The 19,312-nt window shown below is 41.6% G+C and overlaps 2 protein-coding genes across 2 annotated transcripts in view; one reads left to right on the top strand and one right to left on the bottom strand.

Moving 5' to 3' along the window:
* The window catches only part of LOC124252733 (xaa-Pro aminopeptidase 1-like), a 37,501-nt gene extending 24,859 nt beyond the window's left edge, over positions 1-12,642 (bottom strand). The window contains exons 1-6 of the mRNA XM_046686386.1: positions 12,562-12,642; positions 11,885-12,026; positions 11,226-11,289; positions 9,256-9,360; positions 7,481-7,521; positions 7,095-7,146 (exon numbers count right to left, since the gene is read on the bottom strand). Coding sequence (XP_046542342.1) covers positions 7,095-7,146; positions 7,481-7,521; positions 9,256-9,360; positions 11,226-11,289; positions 11,885-12,001 — 379 coding nt within the window. The 5' untranslated portion in view covers positions 12,002-12,026; positions 12,562-12,642. The remainder of the gene's footprint in view (positions 1-7,094; positions 7,147-7,480; positions 7,522-9,255; positions 9,361-11,225; positions 11,290-11,884; positions 12,027-12,561) is intronic.
* A 36-nt stretch (positions 12,643-12,678) lies between these two features.
* Positions 12,679-14,983, top strand: LOC124252729 (COMM domain-containing protein 3-like). Its single transcript, XM_046686382.1, has one exon. The coding sequence runs from the start codon at positions 12,940-12,942 to the stop codon at positions 13,525-13,527; it is 588 nt and encodes a 195-aa protein (XP_046542338.1). The 5' UTR covers positions 12,679-12,939; the 3' UTR covers positions 13,528-14,983.
* Positions 14,984-19,312: the final 4,329 nt, after the last annotated feature.

Raw genomic sequence — 19,312 nt, 5'->3', positions numbered from 1 at the left:
TCTATGTACTAGCCAATGTGATACTCTGCTCTAATTTAATACCCTACTCCAAGCCATCTAATCCTTGTCTTTTCTCTCAATGCTGAACTCCAGGCAGGATAACCAAAAGAAGCACCTTTAAAATTCTCTTGAATCGAACCAAGTGAGTGAGGGAGCATGGCTTTACATCGCTTTTACCAATATGTCAGCAATATCATGGTGGGGGACACAAGAAAATGGGCTTCACACATTTCACCTATGTCGGGAATTGAACCCAAGCCTTCGGCGTGACAAGCCAACACATTAACCAATCCAACCAAGACCTTCAACTCATGGCCTTCAACTCATGTTGACAACAGGGGGTGGTCAACAATTACAGGGCTCCAGATAAGGGCCGTATCGGCGTATGTACGGATATAAAATGTGCACGATACGGTAGGTAATAATTTAGAAAACGCAGCAGATACGCACTACCGCCATGGTGTATGGTCTTAGAATCATATTTATCTGAAAAAATGTAATTTTTAGAGTAAAATTGATATTTTATACTTATCCTGACTCATGCTCTTTTGCTTGTCTTCTTCTTCTTGCGAACATAGTGGAACACTTGTATCTCCTTATTTGAAGCTCCCTTCAAAATAAAATCACTAATTGGTACTCACCACGAGTTGCTCCCCTTTTTCTCCCCTGGCGGGAAAGGTGTCGCCACCCTTCTGGCCATGTGGCTCCACTCTCTCCTGATTTTAGCGAGCCCAACACTTGAATTTTACAGGGAAATCCAAAGTGTTATGTGGGGAGGATGGGAGATAACCTCATGAGTCAGGATAAGTATAAAATATCAATTTTACTCTAAAATTACATATTTTTCCTTATCCTGACTCATGCTCTTTTGTTTGTAGCATCCTACTGGAACGGAGGTGGGTAAATAGAATACTTTGATTTATAATTAGTGATTTTGTATAGATATATACTGTAATGCATTCCCTACGGGAACTTCATGGAAGTCTTAGATTTAGGATGTTTCCTGTATAAAGAAAACCATAGGTTATATAAAGCCATTAAGGGGAATTACATTATGAATATATTGAACAATACATATAAATTATATATATATATATATAGGTGACTCTGATAGAGGCAACCTTCGAAATTGACTATATCCAAGCATATGCTTAAGGTAGAATACTTAAGCTGAACATATATACATAGCCCTAAAACTCCTTAGAGTTATAAGCCAGATGAGTATGTATAAAATACATATTAATCTTGTGAGGCTAATATTTTAACGCTTCACGAGGGACTGTCAGTTGCTGAGCGAGGACCAGTGGTCCAAAATGGATGCCAGAGACATCTTCTGTAGTGATGTTCTTAGGTAGTGATTAGCAAATACCATGTTAGATTTCCACAATGCATCCTTCCATAATCGTGTTCAAGGAACAGTTACCGTAGGGCGAGGGTAGAGGCCAGCGCCCTGATCTCATGTGGATTTGATGCTGTTGGTGGGTCCAAGCCTGCCGCCTTGTAGGCAATGGAGAATGACAGTCCTTATCCAAATAGATATTGTGGTCCGTGACACTTCTGTTTGATTCGTAGGCTTATAATGGGATGAATAAACGCTTGAGAAATCTTCCTTTGTTTTGGATCGTCGTGAATAAACTTTGAGTGCTCTTACCGGACACAGTGATAGGTCTTGTGTATCTTGTGATCCGGAGAATAGAGGATAGCCGCTCGGATGTGGAATAATCTGTCTGGTTGACCTGGCAGTTGATTCTTTTGCAATGAAATCCCATCTTAATCCGAGGGTGCTGTGTTATGATTGTCATCAAACCGTATCCCTCTCGTAATCCAGAGCTGAATTTCAGACATTCTTGCTGCTGTGGCTAGCGATAGCAGAAAACAAAAGCTTTCTGTGAGAGAAATTCAAAGTTTGTCGATTCCATTGGTTCATAGACCTCACTGCGAGGTGTTGTAACACTACATTCAGATCCCAAGCTGGGGTGGAACTTCCGCTTTTGGTCCTCCAATCGGAAAGCTCGTGAGTAAGGCCAGTAACTCTGGAGATCTTGTCAATTTGACACCCTGCTCTCATGGTGATTACAGAGCTTGCGCGGCAAGATATGTTGATATCGCTGAACCTTTTAAATGTTTGTTTTGGCGAGGTAACACAAATAGTCTGCCACTCTGAGGTTGTGAAGCTCTCTTGCTGTAAACCCTTTCTTTGTTGCATAATTTTCGAAACTGTGCCACTTGTCGTCGCATAAGTTACGAAGCTGAGTAACGTGAAGGCAAGCTTGACTGCTTTTGCCGCCCTGGCAGAATATCCTCTTGTTTAAACACATTTGTATACAGTCCATACGCAGTAGTTGGAACATTGCTGGCTTTCGCGCACTTGTTTGGTGTGAGGATGAATTAACAGGTTTGCGCTACTTTGCAGCTTCCAGTGTTGGTTGACCGATTTCTTGAATTAGTATGGGAAACTCACGCTCTGGCCGGCCAGTAGGGCCGACCAAAGTGAGTTGTAGGCTCTGTGTTTGTCTGATTTTCTGTAATACTTGAGGTATTATTGCTGGCGGGCGGAAACGCTGCACGCATTGAGGCCTTCCCATGATAGACTTAGAGCCCGCTGCCCAAGCTTGGGGGTCTGGGACTGGTGACACACGAATGTCGGTAGTTGATTGCTGAATCGCGGGCGCATTAGGTCTATTAGCGGCTCCCTAATTGCTTGATTATCTGTGCAAAAAATTTCCTGCTGATCATCCACTTGGTCGGTGATGGTAGATGAGGCCGAGAGAGCGCCTGCTAGTATATTTCTGGCTCCGGGAATGTGCACTGCTTTGACATGTAGATTTAGATCTTGTATTAAATCAACAGTTGAAAGTTTAGGTTCAAAAGGTTCATCGATCTCGCTGAGCCTTGCTTGTTTATGTAGAACGCCACTGTCGAATTGTCTGTATGGATCATTAGGGCTGCATTTTGTAGAAATGTGCTCCAAATGTAGAATGGCAGCTTGATTACAGCTTCATTTCTAGACTGTTTATATGGAGTTTGCATTCTTGCTGATTCCATAACCCTGATATCGTGGTGGTTGGTGAGATGAGCTCCCAACCTTGGAGTGACGCTGCCTACATACAGATGGGTTTTGTATTCCTGCTCTGCTAAACAAATCCCTTCGCAGACATTCGATTCTTGGTCCACCATAGTAGATGTGGTCTGAGATGTTTCGGTAGACTGAATGGTTGTACATCGCTGAGATGTGCGCTGATGAGGACTCAGTAGGGGACGTAACTGTAATCTGCCCGTGACAGTCATGTCTTGGGCTGATGTGAGAAGACCTAGTAGGCTCTGCCATTGTCGCAGTGGTAACGGAGAGAGTAGAGCTGGTGGAATGGTCTGTTGTATCTTGAGCCAACGGTCTTCTGGTACCATAATACGGTTGCGATTTGTGATGAATCGAATACCTAGGAACTGTAGGTCTTGGCGATGGTACTAGGTCCGACTTATGTAAGTTTACTAACCAACCTAGTTGTGTTAGTAGCTTTATGATGTAGTTTAACTGTAGTTTGAGACGCAGTGGATCTTGATTCACTTTGTATCCCGTCGTCGAGGTAAAACGCGACTGCAGCCCCTTGACGCATGTAGAAATTTGATAATCGGTTTCGCTATCCTCGTGAATAGCCAGGGGCTGATGATATCTCAATGGGGAGTACTTTCCACTGGTAATGTAGCCCTTCTAGAGTAAATCGTAGGTATTTCCTGGAATCGGGATGAATGGGGATGTGCAAGTAGGCATCCTGTAGATCTATGCTGCCCATGTAGTCCATAGGATCTAATCATCTGGCGTAACTGAGGTAAATGTATCATGCTAAACTTCGTGGTTTCATATGAGATAGTTCTTGTTGAAAAAGCTCATGTTGTAGATGAGTCTGTATTCTCGTGGAGTTTTTCTTGGGAACCAGGGAAAACTGGGGAGTAGAAACCTGGTTCGGACGCTTGCTTGATCTATTACTTCTATGGCCTGTTTGGATAGGAGTGATGAGACAGCCTCTTTATCTTTGGTAGTTGTTGCGCTTTGTAAATCAACTTGGGGGGTTTGATTGTCAGCGGAGGCTTGTCCTGTAGAGGGATAATGAAACCGCGGTTGAATAATGTTGAGACGTAAGGATCTTGCAGTACATTCCCCAGTTTTCCCAGTGTAGTTGGAGGCGCCCACCCACTTGAGCTGGTTGTACTGGAACGGCTGGGGGTGGAAGACTCCAGTCGCTCAACCTGTGTTTCAGCTGCCTATAATTGCGGAACCTCTGGGTGTCCTGCCTCTTCCTGATCCTCCTCTATAGTTGCCATATGGGCTAATTTTAAAAGAATCTTTACCTCTAGAGCTGGCTATCTTCCTGTCTCTTGCTCTTTGTAGGCCCGAACTTAGATCTGCCTGAGTATCTTGTGAAGTCTGACCTAATGACGCTGGCTAGTGTGTCCATCGATCTAATCATAAGGACTTCCCTGGAATCCTTAGAGACTTCCTTGGCGACCTTGTCGATTTCTCCGTCAAAGATGGATGTTGTTTCCACCACGGGCTGTATAAAGTGGGCTGTAAAGTTCTCCCCAATTACAGGAGGCGCAGGAGGCCTTGGACGACGAGCCAAGGTCAGTGCTGAAACAGATGTAAAGATGATCCGCTAAAACTGCTGATCTTTCTTTGCATAAGTAAGGCAGAATAAATCATTCTATCATCTTCCGTCAGCGTGGAATCCCGAATCTAGTAATAAGAGTCTCATTGATCGTCCTAGATCTATTTAACCCAAAGAACATAATGCCTCGGCCATGGTTTCTATATGAGCCAACTTAACGCATCATCCATCTTGTAAATCTTGTTCTTTACATCGCTGATGATCTTATAGTTCTCATCGATGTCCTGGGCCTTGTAGAAGGAGTCCATGTTATCGTGGAGAACTTCTTGGCTTGAAAGTTGGGTAGATGTGGTATCTGAACTTTCGTATGAGCTTTCTGGAAAGCTGCATCTAGATTCTGTGGCACTGCCGCAATCGGGTCGATCGGGGTAGAGTGATTGCATCTGATCATCTTCCTTCATCAAATACGCCTGAGCTGTATTGCCACTTTTAGATGGTGATGTGAGATCTAGGTTATTGACCATCCAATACCGTGATTCTGCATCAGAAAATATGATTCCTCCATCATCCTCAAAACCATCATCATTAATAAATTGTAGATGCTCTTCGACTGGCGTGTAGCTGTCTGAATATCTGATGAGGTTTGTATGCATCTAGTTGACTTGTGCTTCTATGTGGAGATCTGATGGGTGATCCACCCTGGTGATGAATCGGAGGAGATCGCCTATGGGATGATCTTCGAGACTTGTGAGGTGAATGTTGATAGCTGGCACAAGCTCTTCGGCAGTCCCTCGATGTTCTTCTAGACGATGAAGATCTGGAATCATATGTCTTTTCGCTGAATGCCTTCGCTGAGCTTCATTTACGTCCGTCCGGGGATCGATGATATGACCTTCGCGAGGCTTCCGTGGATGTCTGGATGGTCTGAGTCCATATCTAGAGATGAAATCAAGATGGTGATGATCTCTCCCGCCGCTAAGGCCTTCGCCCGAGCTGTACATCTAGGTCCTTCGTCCAAGGTGGTGCGGACTCCTTCGCTGGAAGGTGACATCGCGTCTTGGCTGCTACGTTGACGGGGGTGCCTCTGGGGTGCTGTTCACGCTGGAGCCTTCGCAGCTCGGACTTCGCTTTGCGCAGTTTGTAGTGGTCCTCCATGATGTTCATAATCTGCCGTGATCATGTCTTCTGGGATGATCTAGACGGCCGTCGCCGGCGCTCTTTTCTGCGATGGGGTTCACATCAATGACGCCTGACGCCGGGTGTAGAGGCATCAGGCTGCATGGAGATCTCTGCAGAAGTCACAGTCGCTGACACCGGTCGCCTTCTGCCGTAAGTCGGGATGATTATCGGCTGATCATCGTAGGAGGCCCAACTCTGCTGCTGGAACCATCTCGGCTGAGAAAGTTCTTGCTGTCTTCGTGAGATTTCCGCTTTGGAAGTCTGGCGCTGCCCTGGGTCCCTCAATCTGGGCGCTGAGATCGATCGATGAGGTCCTCTTAGACTTAGTCTGCAAATGACGGATGTCTGGGGAGGCCGGTCGCTTCTCGAGGTAACGGACTGCGTCCCCACGCTCCTCTGCCGCAGGGGTCTCTAGCAGAACACCAGACGGGAGAGAGGTCGATCGCTAGCAGCTGACTGGAAGGAATATCTGGACTCTCTGCCATGTTTTGCCCTTTGTTTGCTGATCTATCTGCAGCACGCCTTAAAGACGCAAAGATGATATTTTATTAAATGCAGAATGAGATAAATTAATGCAGTAACTGCAACGCGGAATTAAACGCATTAACGGGCGTAGAACAACTAGGGCATATTACATGTGGATCGGAGGCAGAAAAAAGCGTAATCTACAAATCGCATAGATTTTCATGAACGTAAAGCTAGCTGAACAATCACCTAACACACGGAATAAACAGTAGAAATAATGATAATTAATCAATACAAATAGTAAAGGATACTAGCTATACCTCTATAGTAACCTATGAGAGGTAAAACTAAGAGATTATCAAAGGATATGTGTGTAAGGAGACACAAGGCGCTCTCACATCCTGCTCACTGGGCGAAGAAGGAGAGAGTGGAGCACATGGCCAGAGGGTGGCGACACCTTTCCCGCCAGGGGAGAAAAAGGGGAGCAACTCGTGGTGAGTACCAATTAGTGATTTTATTTTGAAGGGAGCTTCAAATAAGGAGATACAAGTGTTCCACTATGTTCGCAAGAAGAAGAAGACAAGCAAAAGAGCATGAGTCAGGATAAGGAAAAATAGTATTGTTTTATAGTTTATTGACCTGTTTACACAAGAGTACCAATGTTGTGGTGCATATATGAAACGAAACACAAGATTACTGGTACTCCATTAAATTCCATTAAGTACTCTAAATGTACTCTTAAGATTTTCCAGTACTCCTGCATTGAAACAGTAAGGAGTACGTACTCCTGGTGTTGAAAATATATCTGGAGCCCTGCAATTGACTGACCACACTGTAAATACTTACCCACAGAAAAAAGAAAGGGGTCGACACCAACTCTCCCTTCAGTTGGCAGCTCCTGAATAAATCATGAATCACCATAATCATCAAAACGTTATGGAGTGATGTGCACAGTATGAAACATCTGGCATCATTCAATATTTCCTAGAATCCTACCATCCAAGAGTGATTTGACTGATGACTCCAGCAGTTTGAGAAAGAGAAACCTTTTGAAAATTCAAAGTTGGTTGTTATCACAAAATCTGATGCCATGTCATAATGCTGCGCATTACACATTACCAAGATTTCATGTCAGTGACTCTCTGAATCATTAAATCATGCATCTAACTAAAAAAATACTCATAAAAAGGGTTAAAACTGCATGCACATGTACCTATCTGTTGATGTTTTACCTTAACTAGCCATTCTGCTTGGGTAGGTGTGTCCTTTAAACCTATTGAAACAAAATAGGGATGTGGATGTCAGAAACATTTGATTCAATATGTACCATATACTATCTATCTCTCACCATATACCTCACACAATATACCATCCATCTCACACCATATACCATCAATCTCACACAATATATCATACATCTCTCAGAATATACCACATACCTCATACCATATTGAACAGGGTTAACACGACATGCAAATGAAGATAATGGACGCAGAAATATATCATGGCATCCAGAGGGACACACAATGTTATTCTCTGTACCCACAAAACATCTTTCACTTCGCTAAGTGTTTGGTTGTTTCTTTCAGAGCAGTTACGTGCATCATTTCATCCATCAGTCCACATGATCAATGATTCATTTCAGGCTCGAAAAATGATCAAAACATACAGTTATTTACACCGTTACTTCACAGGCCCCTCATATGGCCTGCAAGGACCTTTAAAACTAATAATCAGGGCCCTGGGACCCCCATGTTTGTGAGTCAAAGTAAAACCCAGATATTGAATATACCATAACATGGCCTTGCAAGCTTGACCTCACCTAAGTAGTTGCATAGCCTGGATACCTGACAAAAGTACTACACACCAATTGGCCCACATTTACCATTTACCTTACAAAAATATAAAATTAAATGAACAACACAACTGTCACCCTCCATGTTACTACTTTCAAATACCTTGTGTGAACCTCAACACATATATTTCTGCATATCAATCAATTAATAAGGCATTGCTGTTCATGCAAAGTATGCAGTGTCAAAGAAGATATTTTCAGCACTTAAAAACCAAAGAGACGATGAAAATGAAGTTTAAATATTGATAAGAAAAACTCAAATACCAATGAATTACTCAGGAAAGTAGACCATCATCAACTGACCTTAGGTCATCACCATGGAGCAGCTAATGGGAGGTAAACCCAGAGTGAAGTAGTTCTCAGACAATTTAGAAGAGGTGAGGTGAGGTGGAATTGGGTTTAACGTCGTTCTTGAGAATATTTCGCTCATATGACGACGTGCATGCGTGTGCATGTGTAAGTGCGGCTGCTTGTACTAGCCCAGACTTAAGCTGGTTTTATAGTGCTAGCCCACTGAGATACCATGCCGCGAGTGAAGCATGAATACCCCACTCAGACACATTATACTGACTCGGAGTTCGTAACCAGTGCTTGTTGTACCCATTAATGCCGAGCCAGGCAGGGACCAACAAGTACCATATTTTAACGCTCTTTGGTATAACGCGGTCGGGATCGAACCCGCGGACCTTCCGCTTCTAACCACTGAACCACGGAGGCGTCATTTAGAAGAGAATGTATCTTAAAGATAATGACTATGACGATCATAATGGATTGGGCATCCTGCTGTCCCTCGTCAGTAATTCAGTTACTTTTGCATTGGAAAATGCAACAGGTGATATGTTTACTTACTTTGATGATAATGACAATCATTGGTCTAGTGCTGAGGATCCTGCTCTATGTGAATAATGGATTCCAACTCATCACTGAGTGAGTGAGTATGGTTTGACACTGCTCTTGACAATATTCCAGCAATAATCACAGCTGGGGACGCCAGAAATGGCTTTACAAATTGTACCCATGTGGGGAATCCAACCCGGTACTTTGGCGTAACGAGCGAACACTTTAACCACTAGGCAACCCCACCTCCCAACAGAGGTGTCTACCCCACCTCCCAACAGAGGTGTATGTGTATGTTCAGCATGCACTGGTTACCTGTTTTCATGAGTGTCCAGTTGTTGTCCAGCTGTCTCTCTGCCTGGAGGAAATACCTGCCATCGGTCCACAGAGCGGCCTTTGACTCTGTTACTATGGCAGTGCCTTTGAACAACAAAGAAGTAGGATTTAGAAAAATTCTAAATACTGATGTTATCAACTATACTACTAACACTTTGCTAAGGATCACAAAAATTCACAACTTTACTTAAACATAGATTTATAATTTGAAATTGTATTCATTTAAAAGTGGATAAATAATGTGGTAACACCTCTTTAGGCAAACAGCCACTTTAATTTAACCTTATGCACCTGATACATGAGTACACATAAAAATGGTTTTCATGGCACCAGTCATTCTCTTCCCACAGAGGTTACTTGTCATATCTTCTTACGAACCTCTGTTCTAATACGGCCATATTTCCCGGTTCTCGTAAAATCCCCTTGCGGCAAAAAGTCGCAACACGAATTATCTCCCTTCTTTATATCCAATCAGAACACGTGTTACGCCGAATTTAGATCCAGCTTGACTAATATTAAACAAATGTGGGGCCACAAATGTCCCCCACCAGCAGGGAATTGTGTTGATGTGACACACAAGACATTTATAGGCTAGCGTGTCCATTGTCAACAAGGGCGATGGAGATGCCATTGATCTGCCATTACATGACTGAGTTCTGTCTAGATGAAACGTTTGCGCATCACGCAGGGGAAGAGGTTCTAGCTTTCCTGAAGCATACGGAAATTACCAAGGCCTTGCGAATGATCACTTTTGAAACAACGTCGCTGATTGCTCAACTAAATCTGATTGCAACCGATGACGAATCCTGAACACTCGCACCATGAAAGGGCCGTATTAGAACAGAGGTTCGTCGGAAGATATGACAAGTAACCTCTGTGGGAAGAGAATGGGCACCAGTCAACCATTTTGCAAATCATGGAACGAGTCATTGACAGTACACAACACCTGCCAATAGCAGGTATGGGATCCACAAGATGCAGTGACATACTGAAACCTAGGATCCATGCTTACAATAAGCTTAGATACTTAAACCAAATTAGACCCCACATCATAGTTTTCTGTTGAATCAATGATTTGATTCTTAGCAAAGTGTGAATAGTATATATAATGGCTTTTACCTTTTTCAGAGGTATTTTGCTGAAACTGGCAAATGCCAGTGAAATTACAATGCTTACAAATTTTCCAATTCATGTTCATGCCGATGTGATTAAGAGGAAATTGATATATATGCAAGTCAACTTCTGTAATATGAAGAGTTAGTCTGTCTCACAGTCCCTAAAACACATTTTGTTCCCTACTGCCTAGCCCTTCCTGCAATGCTTAAAGCAGGTTTAGATTTCCTCAGGTTCAGGATCTCAAATCCTACAGGGGTTTCAATAAAAATGGGTTAATTTGTTACTATCCAAATCATATATAATTCAGAGACTAAATGTTAGTCTGTATGAAGAATGAGAGTGAGTTTTAGTTTTATGTCGCTTTTAGCAATATTCCAGCAATATCATGACACCAGAAATTGGGATCACACATTGTACCCATTTGGGAAATCAAACCCGGGTCTTCAGCGGCTTAACCACTAGGCTATCCCACCACCCCTGATTAGGAGGACATTTACATAAATGGAAGTAAACCTTCTGTAAAATGAAGATTTATGCCATTTTTAGCATTATTACAGCAGTATCATGGTGGGGATTACAGAAATGGGCTTCACACATTGTACCCATTTGGGGAATCCAGCCTGGCTCTTTTAGCGTGACAAGCGACCGCTTTAACCACTAGGCTACCCCACCGCCCCTGATAGTAAAGGTTCACAGGCATGCACAAGATCAGTAAGAAAAGCTTGTGCCAGTTTATTCAGAGCCTTCAATACAATGTAATGCCCTCAACACTGATTGTATCTGCTTACAATGGTATATGTTTGATATGATCTACAAATACATGTGTACAGTACCTGCAGATCCTGTAAAACCAGAAATATAGGCTCGCCTCGTGTCACAGTCAGCAACATATTCGCTCTGTAAATATACATGGTTACATCAGAGCAGCAAGTCAGAGCTATAGAGACAAACTTTGTGGATAACAACTTCTTTATATCATAAGTGTGACGTTTAAATACAGATTCTCGTACCATTGTCAATCATTCCTGCACTCATGAAATAAAAAAGTTGTTATCCATAAAGTTTGCTTATATTGTACTTCTGAACTTCTAAAATCGAGATATGTTGTTTTACTTTTACTAAGGGATCGTTCATAATTTATGGCTAGGGGGGTGATTATAATTTTAAGGGCGTCACCCATTTTGTTCTGGGGTGCTAGTCGGGGTGAGCAATTTTGTACACACGTACTAGGGGAGTCACCACTTTTATACATAAAAATATGTTTAAAAAAATGCGTATAAATTATGGGAAGGAGGGAGGGGGGGCATTGATTTTGTACATGACGTGTGTGGGAGGTGTCACTTATTTTGTAAAAAATTGGGGGTTTGCATTCACATTGTACATGCTTCTCCATAAAATCATCATTAACACACACACACCCCCCAGCCATAAATTATAAACAGTCCTTAAGGTAGCATTGGTAGCATTATTCTACCAACAGATGTTTACACACCTGATGCGCATCACCAGTAGGTACAATGTATGCATGAATGGGTTCATTCACATAACTAATATTCTTCATCAACGCCCGAAGCTTTGACAAACTCGCTGTTGTGGACCTAACTGTCATGATGGTGGATACAGCTTGTTCCCTGCTAAAATTGGAAACAAAACAATTATTTAACAATAGTCAGAAATTAAGCATGAATGCTGCACTAACATGCATATATTCGGAGATATGAGAATAATTGTGAAAGAAAAGTATTTTGTTAATCATTTTTTAAACAAGCTTGTAGGTTTAACGACTGTCATTAGAATATTATGTCCGATTGCATATTTATGCGAGCTGATTTTTGTTAACGGCTCCTTGTGAACTCATTCACGTCGTCAAATAGTTGTTTATTTTGCATTATTCATCTCGCACACTGATGTGTCGTGTTGGTCTGACACAGCGAGAGTAACCTCTGACCTGTCAAAGCAGAATACGACAGAGCGCTCAGAGACGAGTACAAATTGGTAGAGAAAATGTCGACCCTTTATTTCAGTTTCTAAGATTGAATCACTGCTTGACAGACATTAAATCCTTTTTAAACAGAAGCAATTGTTCGTATACATTAGCTTATCTGTCGTAGACTTAATGAAATATATAAGCATTTTTAGCAGTGCGATCATAAATAACAAAGCACATGCCTGACGCCTTGCAAAGCCGGAAGTAGTTTTCACCGGTGAGACAGGAATTTCCAATTCTCCGTACATTGTTATTAGGCTTCGCTGAGAGCACATAAGTCAGCAAATGCCGCGCTACAGAGCTTTCAACAACCTTAACCCCTGTTTGCAGACCGAGAGTGGTTGATTAATGTTGGGTTTGTGTCAATTTCCTGGATGAGCACCGAGTGAACATGAACATATGAATCTGCGTATAGTCATGAGGTAACATGTATTCATATGATCACAAATACGCTGAAAAATAGTCACTGTGTGCGGCAGTTCGAGGCGAAACATTAACAGACATTGAAATTCAGGTCAGTGGGCGTGTCACATGATCTCGTTGAAAACCTATATTTTACGATGGAACTTGCCCCAAGTGTCGTGGAAAACCTTTCTCTTGCTGGTGATAGTTCCCGAATCCCAGACAAATGTTTCAAAACGCTAGTAAGCAAAGCGTGTCAAGGTGTTCTTGACCCAAGACTGAGAGATGCCGTCTCTGGTCACCCTGACATGAAAGATGTAGACAAGCCGTCATTAAAAGCCGCCTACTCAGGACTCGTGACTCTCATACTTGAAGCAGCGAAACAGGACTCTGAGAGTGAGACAATTGGTTCTATACTTGAAGACTGTAAATTTTCAACAGAGAGAATAAACAGCTTCAATTCAATATTCCTGGCTCAGAAACCATCTCTTCAAATCTTACTTGGAAGTGTAGGAAATAGCCCTCCTCACATTGTTGATATTGACTGGAGGTTGGACTACTACATCAAGAACAATCATCTTGACAAGGTGAATGAGCCTGTGTACCTTATAAGCTTAAAGACTGAACAGCCTGGGGACAGTGAATTAAAAGAAGTCCAGTTTTCCTGCTCTCTTGAACAACTGCAAGACCTTGTAGGAAAGCTTAAAGATGCAACAAAGTGCTTGGAAAAACTAAGTCAGATATAGCTAGCATGTTTGTGTATGTGGAAACTGAGACAATAGTCCTTGAATGAATTACAAGATATGTATTTTTCTTTCAAATTTCAAAAGGGAACAAAATGCATGAAGGCAGGCTCTATGCTTTTGTCAGTATCTACAAACTTGTGTAATGTTTAACTCAGGGTTTGACAGACATGCTGGGCAATTAACAATATTTTTATATAAAGTTTAATCAGAACCGACAAAGTTTGGTTTTTGGGCAAGTCAAATTGACTGCAAAATACCTGTACATATGATAAAATATAATGATGAAATAATGTTGCTAGCTGCATCTTTACGCTGTATGTATGGTAAAATGTCTGACAGGTTAGTTACCTGAAGCAAAGTGTGGCAAATGAGTATTTGCAAGGTTATTGTGTGGAATCCTATTTGAAAGAGATGACTTGCAGTTGTCATGCTCATTTCTGTTAGACAGTAAATATTCTGTCGCAGTGGACCTGTTGGCTTACTGAAAAGATATTTTGTTAAATCCGTAACTACCAGTCAAGCAAAGTATTTTGTATGAACACCAGTAGATCAATACTCATACTATATTTGTACATTTGATAAGTTATACGGACATCCGTAACTCCATCGACATTGCTGCCACAATTCTCTTTACTGAGTTACATCTCTTTTTTCATATCAGAATCTTATGATCATATTTTGAATCCTGGTTCTCTATATATTATGTTCTATGATTCTCATCACAATAGCCATGCTTGTGGATTTCACCAACGTGGGTTTCACAAAAGTGAAAAATATCCAAAACTTGCATCGCCGGTGTGACAGTATTAACAGAGTTAGCACCATCTTCCTCATACATTAAGCTGTTATCTAGGGCTGGCTATTGATTCAGATCATGGAGATCGCTACTCGTTAAATAATTATCGATCTGTTATCAATAAAGTAACTAAGGGCAAAATGCCACAAAAGTCTGTAAGAAATCGTCATGTTTCACGTCATCGGTGAGTGGTGGCATATTTATGTTTGGATTACTGATAAAACAGTGCCCTGAACATAATTTAGACACAGTTCATGAATATAGACGTAGCTTTGCATATTGTGTGAGTAAGTTAACACTTTGTTTCATCACAATAGTGTATGTATGATGACACACTTTTTATGTCAATAATCATAAAAAAATAATTCCCATCAACGATATTTCCGATCATTGATCTTCTTAGCCTGCCCTACTCTTATCATGGTTAGATCTTAATGCTGGTGAAATACCCTTTCAAAGCAGTGTTAAATTTGACTCGCACTCTCTCAAGTTATTATTGGTCACATTGTTCAAACGATTCTTATTAGCACTGACGATGTCTTTGTGAAAACAGTTTGTAGAAGAGGAGTTGATTTTATTGTATTTTGACTTTGATTAGATGTACACTTACATCAAATTATGTTAATGATATGTGATTAAAATGATCTTTCATATAGATGATTGTGTATGTGTTGTTATCATTTTTAGTGTTCTGTTGATCATTGTTGACCAAATCATTGATCTATTCCATGATAGTTATTGTAGTCACGTTTAGTCAGGACACAACGGAATCAGTGTTATGTTACTAGGGGTGGGTATTACAGAAAAGTTTCATATTGCGATATACTGCAATGCGAAAGCATATATTGCGATATGTATTGCAATATGTTGCAAGATGGGTTTTTTAACAAAAAAACTACTTACAATCGAGTTAATGCTTGATTTATAAAGCAACAAAATCGCTATGCTTGATTAGGCTTTAATAAAAACTTTTAATCATGACAAATAAAAATGTAAATAATGTTTGGCACAAATGAAACAAAGAAAGGAACAATTTAAAGAACGGAAATATCCAAAGATTTCCGAGTGTTATGTAGTTTTCTGAATGCATGTCAAAATACCGGTTTTCGATCAGTGTATCGCAATACGTATCGTTTTCATGTCTGAACTGGTAAATACTGGTAAACCGGTTTTATTGTGCAGCCCTATATGTTACGGGATTAAATGCAAACAAATGATTTCATCAGAAGCTTAACCATGAACATATAAAACATAACATGCAGATGTTTGTTCTGGTCAAACTCCTTTTATGTACAAAAGATCTTTTGCCTCTCAACACCTCTTCAGGTGTAACGAAAACGTAGGCATAGCCATGGGCGACGCTCAACAGCAGTATTTGTGTCATACTATTTATAATGTAACAGTTAATGACAAAAGACAGGAGACATAAAACATAGTCATAGATGACAGCCAACAAATGTTTGTGACATCATGGTGTCTTTAGTAACACTTGTGGTAGACATAAATACATTATGGTTTCAGTGCACAAATATACATTGAGCTACATAGGGCCATTTTGAATATTACACTTTTGAATTAAGCCATATATGAGGGTTATGATGGGAATTCTTGACAGTAATGTGTAATTTGGAGCACTGCAACAGTTTGAGTAGATACCGTTACATAATTACTGATCATAAATCAAAATTATATGAGGAGCACTGATATTTTGACAAACTTTCAACTTAAATCTGCCATGCTTGTGTCAAACATTGCTGTGATATACTGGCCAAGTGTTCACACATCATATTTACTTCAGATAATTTGTGTCTTCATCAACTTTCATCATATGGGATTTTCTTCAAAGATGAAGTTGGTTTGTTGTTTAATGCCGCACTCAGCAATATTCTAGCTTCATGGTGGCGGTCTATAAATAATCGAGTCTGGATCAGATAATCCAGTGATCAACATCATGAGCATCGATCTACACAATTGGGATGACCACCCGATCCCGTTGGTCGCTTCTTACGATAAGCAATTCTTACCTGGATCTTCATGGGTCTCAAAGATGAAGGTTACACTGAGTTATTGAACTGAAATAACATGCCATTGATAGTTCCATGATACACAAATCGTGTTCTCATCTCTCAAGCATGTATTACATGAAATTATATAGTGTAACATACTGCTGCACCATACTCGTGTTGGCACATGGGTACAATGTGTGAAGCCCATTTCTGGTGTCCCCCCACCGTGATATTGCTGAAATGTTGCTAAAGGCGGAGTCAAACTAAACTCACTCACTACTAGTGCTGTCAGGTTTCCCCCCTGTGGTAGATACAGGAGACCAGCATCTCTTGGGTTGCCCTCCCACATTCAGCTGATATGCTGTGATTTAACTGGAATATTTTCTGAGTAAGTGAGTTAAGTTTTACATGGCACTCAACAATATTCCAGCTATATGGCAGCGGTCTGTAAATAATCAACTCTGGACCAGGCAATCCAGTGATCAACAGCATGAGCATTGATCTACACAATTGGGATACTATGGCATGTGTCGCAAGTCTAACCTCCCCACCCCCTTAGTTGCGACAGTCTTACGACAAGCATGGGTAACTGAACATCAATTATAACCCAAATCTTCACAGGTGAATATTTTCTGAAGCAGCATAAAACCCTCCTCACTCACTCATAGTTAATTTGTCCCTATGTAAAATTGAGAAATGTATGTCAGCTCAGTGTATGTAAACCAGAATCCTATGATCATGGGTTTGAATGCCATGCCATGTCTAGGTTTACCAAAGATTCCACCAAAATGGTAAATGTCTGTGTCTAAGACCAGCAACATAGTCACTCTAGTTGACTGACTGACTGAGTTTGGTTTTACGCTGCTTTTAGCAATATTCCAGCAACATCACGGCGGGGGACACCAGAAATGGGCTTCAAACATTGTACCCATGCGGGGATTCGACCCCGGGTCTTCCGCGTGACGAGCGAACGCTTTAACCACTAGGCTACCCCACCGCCCCCACTCTAGTTGAAATTCATAAGAATGGACATATAGTCTTCAAAACAGCTTTAGAAGCTTACTCAATTCCATATTCTGTAGCCAGACTTATTGAGTCCGTAAAAAAAAAAAAATGAATTAATTTGTTGCACGAGTGAGTGGGTTTACTCTTACCGCTTTTAGCACTATTCCAGCAATATCACAGCAGGAAAACATTAGTATGTGGGGAATCGAACCTGGCCTTCGGTGTGATGGTGTGACGAGCGATTTAACTGCTGGGCTACCCCGCCACCCCCTGTTGCATGAACTCGAACATGACACTCATTTAGCATTATTGTTTGTCCAGGATATTATATCTCCATTCTACTTTGAAAAACACTCACTAAACCAGTTCACCATCTACCTTCGCCATAGAATCTACTGTTGGAGGTAGGCATGCATGTTAAACTGCATCTGGGTATGGAAGTACTGTATAGTAAGCAAGAGGAAAGTCAGTGCTGAGTTAGAAATAGGAGCGATGGGATGGCAACTTCACTATTTGAATGATAAGGAGAATGTGTCATGGGTATTTCTTCGGAGAGACTGTGATGGACGAGGCTCACGAGGCGGATGACTATTTAATCAGTGTGAGACGCGGCATACATTCAAGGGAGATCACCCCGACAGCCTTATCTAGGTCAACACGACCTGGCTCATGATACTGTCATTTAACATGATAGTCCTTGAACGACCAGAGAAGAGTAGATGGTGTTGTCTGTGTCATCCAAAGGGACACATGGAGTGCATGATAGAAGACAGCATACCACATCCTTCGCACGCTGTCAACCACATCACCGAGCCTGTCCGGTCCAGCCTTCTTATCTGACCATCATGGGTTGCCGGTGGCCTTTCCTATTCTTCCTGATATTTTTTCGGGGATCTCTCAATGACATCTACTAGTATTTCGTTTCAAATCCATGAAAGACAATTTGCCTTTGCAACCTTATACGCTGAAATCAAATAGGTTTGTTTGTTGTTTATGCCGCACTCTAGTGATCAACATCATGAGCATCGATCTACGCATTTGGGACACGATGATGTCTATCAACCAAGTCAGCGAGCCTGACCCCCGATCCCGTAAGTCTATTCTTACGCATCGGTTGCTAACGGTAAACAGGTGTAGAACATAAATATGATACATATCTCCACCAACGGATTCAGTGACTGGAACAACTGTCTGTTTCGTTGTATGGAACCACTTCAAGGTCCAAGTATGGTATTGGTGCCTTCTTAACAATATAGAAACTAGTTTCTGAATATACAGTGATTTTGCATATTTTATTATATTCTACTTAAAGGAGTAGAAGAAGGCGTTTCTATATCTGTGCCACAACAGATTATCTTTAGTAATATAAAAGAGTCGGATGCTTTCGGAAAAGTATAGTTAAATAATACTAGTAATTCCAAAACACAAGCTGTGGACACCCTTCAGTACGTCAGTGTAGTACAAATGTAGGCAAGATGGGGGAGCTGACTATGGCGCCCCGCTAGTAGGCAAAAGGTGCCTGGATCGATCCCCACTTGTGACCGGCTGTAAAAACCTTGGAGCTAACATTACTTGCAGGCTCTTTCACTGCTGTCACAACCCCTAGTGCGCAGTACACAACACTGTGCACCTAGAAGAGCTCACTCATCCGACAGTAGCTATAGGTGACCAGATGGTGGACACACGAACACGACCAGACACCTAGTTGCGGGTATAGTAATGTGCAGTATCACTGGACAAAATACTGTGACGATGTGTCCCAGTTCACCCAGCTGCAAAGGGGTACCTTCCGGGTACCCATTCGTTTCAACTCAAAACCACGCCCCTAAAACAAAATCTGGTGTCATCTCAACCCTGACCAAGCATGCCAAGAACATGTGCTCCAGCAGCTGTGACCTAGAACATGAGCTGAACCACCTGCAGCATGTCTTCACGAGCCTCAACCATTGTCCCAAGAGGACCATCTCCACCACCCTCC

The sequence above is a fragment of the Haliotis rubra genome, unplaced genomic scaffold, assembly GCF_003918875.1.
Source record: "Haliotis rubra isolate DU_JTF1 unplaced genomic scaffold, ASM391887v1 Scf522, whole genome shotgun sequence".
NCBI lineage: Eukaryota > Metazoa > Mollusca > Gastropoda > Lepetellida > Haliotidae > Haliotis > Haliotis rubra.
The sequence above is the reverse complement of the archived record's forward strand: the minus strand, read 5'-3'. Positions and strand labels throughout refer to the sequence as shown.